The 6,134-nt window shown below is 43.9% G+C and overlaps 1 protein-coding gene across 1 annotated transcript in view; it reads left to right on the top strand.

Annotated features, from left to right (window-relative positions):
* RAPH1 (Ras association (RalGDS/AF-6) and pleckstrin homology domains 1) overlaps nucleotides 1–2,678 on the top strand; it is a 53,260-nt gene extending 50,582 nt beyond the window's left edge. Inside the window, 2 exon segments of the mRNA XM_023733011.1 lie at nucleotides 1–5; nucleotides 7–2,678. The exon segment at nucleotides 1–5 is cut by the window's left edge and continues 204 nt beyond it. Coding sequence (XP_023588779.1) covers nucleotides 1–5; nucleotides 7–1,723 — 1,722 coding nt within the window. The 3' untranslated portion in view covers nucleotides 1,724–2,678.
* The last annotated feature ends 3,456 nt before the right edge of the window (nucleotides 2,679–6,134 follow it).

The following is a 6,134-nucleotide window of genomic DNA, read 5'->3' as shown; positions in this document are numbered from 1 at the left end:
ACCCCTATTTAAGCCTCTACCACCCCCAATGATGCAACCTCTGCCCTTGGCCTCACAGTCAGTAAAGACACAGATCCTGGTGCCCCCCAATGGAGCTCCTCCCCCACCCCCTACCCCTGGCTCAGCTATGGCCCAGCTAAAACCAGCACCGTGTGGCCCATCCATTCCACAGTTCAACCCCCCACCTCCTCCACTGAAGATTCATCAAATTCAGCATGTTACTCAAGCAGCTCCTCCCACACACCCCTCTCCTCCCACTCCTACACCCCTCCCTCCCCAAGCCCCCCCCAAACCCCTCGTGACCATCCCCCCACCAACCAGCACCAAAACTGGGCCGCCCATCACGACACAGGCTGCACCACCGACACCTGCTCCTCCAGTCCCCCCAGCCAAAAAGCAGCCACCTTTTCCTGCTTCTCACATTCCGCCCTCCCCGCCTGCTCCTCCTGGTCCGGCAGCCCCCCCAACATTAGCGAAACAGCAGAGCTTTGGTGTAAAACCACCTCCCTCTCCACTGTCTCCGGTGCCCTCCGTTGTGAAGCAGATAGCCAGCCAGTTCCCTCCGCCTCCCACCCCTCCTCCTGTGGAATCACAGCCCGTAAAGCCCGTCCCAGCAAATGTAGCCCCACAGTCTCCTCCTGCTGTGAAAGCAAAACCCAAGTGGCAGCCCAGCTCCGTCCCTGTCCCTTCTCCAGATTTCCCTCCCCCTCCTCCTGAAAGCAGCCTGGTGTTTCCTTCTCCACCACCACCACCTCCGGCCCCAGCACCGGCCCCACCACCACCACCTGCTATCCCCACAGCTTCTCCCACCCCTGACAAAAGTGGATCTCCAGGCAAGAAGACCAGTAAGACATCCAGCCCTGGGGGAAAGAAACCACCTCCAACCCCACAGCGAAACTCAAGCATTAAATCCAGCAGTTGCGCAGAGCACCCTGAGCCTAAGAGACCCTCAGTAGACAGTCTGGTCAGCAAGTTTGCGCCACCAGCAGAACCCTCTGGGTCTCCCAACAAGGAGACTCTACCACCTCCTGCAGCACCTCCCAAACCTGGAAAACTCAATCTTTCCGGAGTTAACCTTCCCGGAGTTCTCCAACAAGGGTGCATGTCAGCAAAAGCATCTGCTCTGAGTGGGCCTGGAAAGGGCTCCATGGTGGAATTTCCTTCTCCTCCGTCAGATTCTGACTTTCCACCCCCTCCACCTGAAATAGAGCTTCCTGTGCCACCTGTAGAGATTCCAGCAGTATTTTCGGGAAACACCTCTCCAAAGGTAGCCATTGTTAATCCTCAACCACAGCCATGGTCCAAAACGTCAGTGAAGAAGGCCCCTCCACCCACACGACCCAAACGGAACGACAGCACCCGCCTCACTCAAGTAGAAATTTCGGAGCAGCCAGCAATGGCCACAGTTGTGCCGCAAGTGCCCACCTCGCCCAAATCCAGCCTTAGTGTCCAGCCTGGATTCCTGGCTGACCTCAACAGGACACTGCAGCGGAAGTCCATCACCCGGCATGGCTCACTCTCCTCCTCCCGTATGTCCAGAGCAGAACCCACAGCCACCATGGATGATATGGCACTGCCCCCACCTCCTCCTGAACTGCTTTCTGATCAACAGAAGGCTGGTTATGGAGGCAGTCACATATCAGGCTATGCAACACTGCGGAGAGGACCTCCTCCTGCTCCCCCCAAAAGAGACCAGAACACCAAGCTCTCGAGAGACTGGTAGCTACAGTTTATTTTCATGATCTCTGTAATCAGCTCTACAGTCAGCTCACCTATCTATGAATACAGGTGTTCACAGCCTCCTGGTATGATGTTGCTATTCAGATGGTGTCCAGCTATATATATGTGTGTGTGTGTACACACATAGCTATACATATAAAAAAATATATCTATAGCGTGTGTGCGTGTGTATGTGTATGAATGCTGAGGGTAACTATTTATTCCCTTTCTGTCCTAATTGGAAAATGGTTTTGTGTATTTAGGGTGGCAGAGGTATGGAAGGGGGTGTGTGTCCTGTCCCTTAATGATTTATCTATCATGTGGATTGGACCAAAAACTTCTAATTACTTATTTAGAAGGTATTTTATAAGTGGCTGTCCATGTGTGGCCCATTTGTGCATGTTGTATATTATATATTAATGAATAGATGTATAATGTGCTGTTTCTCAGTTTTGAGAAGACAACCAGAATGTCTGTCAATATCTATGGGGCTTTTGTTTGTTTTTTCCCCACTTGACTGAAATTAGAACTGCTTGACTGACACTTCATTATTATACATGAGGGGGCACTTTAAATCAGGAGAATCTCTTAGCTTCATAGAACAGGTAATTTGTGCAGTATGGGGAAATTTTCACAGACATTATCTGTAAGTGGTTGTGCATAGAAAACAAATTCATGGTATAACTGAACCATTCTAGTTGCAGTACTGCTGCAATGATCCCACCCACATCTAGGATGTAGAATAAATTTTGTTCTGTCACAGGTGTGCTCTTTGCCTACCATACATGGATAATTTAGTACTATAATCCTGGATAGTTCCTTTTTAGTATCGTTTGAATCCTTTTCATGAACTTTATGAAGCTTCTTAATCAACTTTGGCTTGATGATCCTTGCTTTGATTTATTGTAAGAGAATGTCCAGCACAATCCCCCTGTATGCTATGTCCCGGTATGTCTTTAGGTCACCAGTTAGCTTCTTACAGTGTGTGCTTTGGGTAGACGTTTCTGTTAGATATCTGTAGACAATTGGTGTATCAGATAGACACATCCTGTGCCTGATACATGGTGCATATTACAGAAAACAAAGTCACTTTCCGAAATGCCTTTTCTGTGTTTAGCTCTCTAGAAAGATGATTAGAAAAGAACAAAACTGGCCCATGTAGGTGTCTTCAGTCAGGTCGTATAAGTTTTAAACATACAGAGAATCCAATTCAGAACTGTCAAAGAGAGAGGGAAAGCATGTAAACGAGGTTTGATGGTTTCATCCACAGCTGCTGGAGCACATCAGGCCCCTTGCTGGTTGTAGCCTGGTTGTGGCGATGCAGCAGGTCACCATGTGTTCTGAGGGGGTAGTGAGGTCCAAGTTCAGTAAGTGACATCACATATTATGCATGTGCAATTGGTATAATGTGGAATCACTGCTGAAGAACTCATTCTACTTTTATATGGTTTTTTTCCCTGCGAATTTTCTTGGTACATAAAAGAAACGTGTACTGTCTCATCAATTTATGATGATAAATTGACCACAGGGAATAAAATGCAATCTCAGAGCTGCTTTAAATAGAGATTTAAAAAACGGCCATTCCAGCAACCATAAATGAGCATATCTTGTAATGAAAGTACATGCCTGTCGTGAATAAGGATTACCAGTGCAAACTGCAAAAATCTTTTGACTGATAAGGAAAAAGTGATGCCAGTGGAGTGGGGCAGAAATGGTAAATAATTTGAAAGTTGTACTGTGTACACAAGGTATCAGTGTAACCCGCCCTCCAAGGAAGTATTGTATCAGAGAGAGTAAGTGGCACCTCTCTGTTGTCACGTCTCCAGTGTCTCCTGGACATTGTTCAATATATTCACACGGTTATGGAGCAATAAGTATACCATTGTGCATTTTAAAGTCCTGCTTCTTTAAAGACTTTCTGGTATCTTTTAGATTGTTCACAAAGTTTTGTGTGCTTGATATTCTTGTGCTTATGAAGTGACATTGAATGTGTCTGCATTGCTTGTTTTACATGCACAGCAAAGATGGGTAGCATTTGAGTACAGACTGTCAAGCTCCAGTGTGACTCATGAGTGAAGTAATTGGCCATAGTCTTCTGCCTGCAGCTTTATATTCTAAGGATAACCCTTATTTGTGGGAGTAAAGAGTTGTTAAGAATAGGGATCCAGTTTTCTAAATATTCACCACTAGGTGTTTTTCAGTTTTGGGTGTGGTACAACTTCAGCTGTCCTTAAGGAAAAAAAATATACCCCCTATCTTCTTTCACCCGTGATTTGAGCCCCCAAATTTTTCATTCAGTGTGGGATCTCCTGAGGTTTCCTGGTTGTTTCAGACTTGGAGAGCCATCCTGAACCAATGCTTCTGGTTTATCGTTTACCAGGAAGAGCATATGCCTTTTGAACACTAGTGGGTGCCAAAAAGAGAGCTCTCTGTGCAGGGCCAGACGAGGGAGTGTTCATTTTTACCCCCAGTCCAGTGGCTTGTCTGACAACAGGCTGTTTCCCCTTACATTTCTTTCAAGATGGAAATAGCCGTTTGTTTTTTGTTTTGTTTTTTTTAAACTTTGTTGTGTGTGAAACAACTGAATCAAGAAACTGAAATGACACTTTCGATTATACTTCTAGTGCTTTACTCCTTGTGTTTTTTTAATTTGGGTTTTTGTTAGGTGCAGTTTTTCTTTTTTGAGACGACTCTGTATTTCTGTAGCTGTCCCTTGTTCTCTGGTGTGCTCAAGGAAAACACCTACTGCGCGATGACACTAGTTCTGTGCCTTCTTTCACTGCCTTCTGCTCAGCAGCTGTAGCCCAGCCTGGTTTCTTTAGGTCAAATGAGGAAATCTGAAGAGTTGACTTGGCTCTACTGAAATATGAACAGCATGGTTGAAGTCTTACTGCTGTTGAGGGCAATGCAAACAGGTACCTATTGGAGCTAGTGACTTGCTTAGCACCCTTAATTTTTACCATAAATAATTTCAAAATTGGGTCACCCTATGCTTAAAGTTTTGTCACTAACTCTGAAGGGCAGCAGAATATTACCTGTTCATAGGTAATAATCTATGACTATTCTGTATTTAGGAGCCCTGGTGGCACAGTGGTTAAGTGCTTGGCTGCTAACTGAAAGGTCTGTGGTTCAAACCCACCAGCTGCTCTGCGGGAGAAAGATGTGGCAGTCTGCTTCCATAAAGATTTACAGCCTTGGAAACCCTATGGGGCAGTTCTACTCTGTCCTATAGGGTCACTAGGAGTCAGAATCGACTCAGTGGCACCAGGTATTCCGTATTGAAGTTTTACCCACTTGGTGTTTACTCAGAAGCAAAGTAAACAAATAAATACACTTTTCCTTAGCTGCTATAGTTCTCACTTGGGAAAAGTAATTATTAAGGCTTTTACAGATACCCACTTAACTGTAAATCAGATTTTTAAATTGTTGGGACTTTTTAAAAGTGAAAAAGATTGCTGAATCTTAAATCACAGGTTATTTTCATCAGAAAATTATTTTCATCAGAAAATTTCAAACAAAGTAATATAGAGATGGCCTTTTACAGTCCTCTAAAATTAAGGTGCTCCTGCCCACTGATGACATAGTCTAAGGGTTGTGAACTATCCTGGCAGTCTCCTCTGTGAGTTTGTCACTGGAAGTAATGCTGAGTTTATCAAGAAAGTTCATCTAAACAATACTGGGGGATCATGAATAATAATAATTTCAACAGAATGACAACACTGAGACCAAGGTTAATAGGAGCTAGAGATCAAGGTTAACAGGAACTTGCATCCAATTCAAGTTTCAGAAGCTGCTGTTCTGGGAGCACAAGCTGCTTGTGTCAGGGAGTAAGGTTATAAATTAGCCTGAGAAATCTTCAGATAATGGTGTGGCTTGGTTTGATTTGGCTATCAGGCCACCAGTAGAACCCTTTCTCACCTTTGTCCCTAAGCTAAAAGCAATTTCAAACACAAGGTGATTTTTAAACAAGTGAAAAACCTATTTTCATAGGTTATTCCTAGATTTTTCATACACTTTCAGAACTAAAAGATTATAACTGATGTAATCCCATAGATTTTTTTCAAATTTAGCCCAGTTAAACCTGTATGACCCTGTATATGATTATAGGTGTAATGCCTTGTTTAAAATAAAATAGGTATAATTAAATTTATGCACTTGGTGAGAGGGCATCTATTTCTAAAAATCCCTTTATGTTGCAAGTACCTTTGGTACTTTGTATTTTATACACATTACATCATTTGTAAAGCAGGGTTATTCCTAACCCTGGAGGAATATGTGACCTCTCACAAAGTTTGAGATTTGGCCCAAAGAGATGCAAACAGAACAGAATTAAATATCTTTTCAGATTTATTTTCCTTTTAAAATTCACAACATTTCTACACTGTTACCAGCCTCTCTCTCAAACAAAACAAGTG

This window comes from Trichechus manatus, unplaced genomic scaffold (genome assembly GCF_000243295.1).
Source record: "Trichechus manatus latirostris isolate Lorelei unplaced genomic scaffold, TriManLat1.0 scaffold00056, whole genome shotgun sequence".
Classification (NCBI taxonomy): Eukaryota; Metazoa; Chordata; class Mammalia; order Sirenia; family Trichechidae; genus Trichechus; species Trichechus manatus.
The sequence above is the reverse complement of the archived record's forward strand: the minus strand, read 5'-3'. Positions and strand labels throughout refer to the sequence as shown.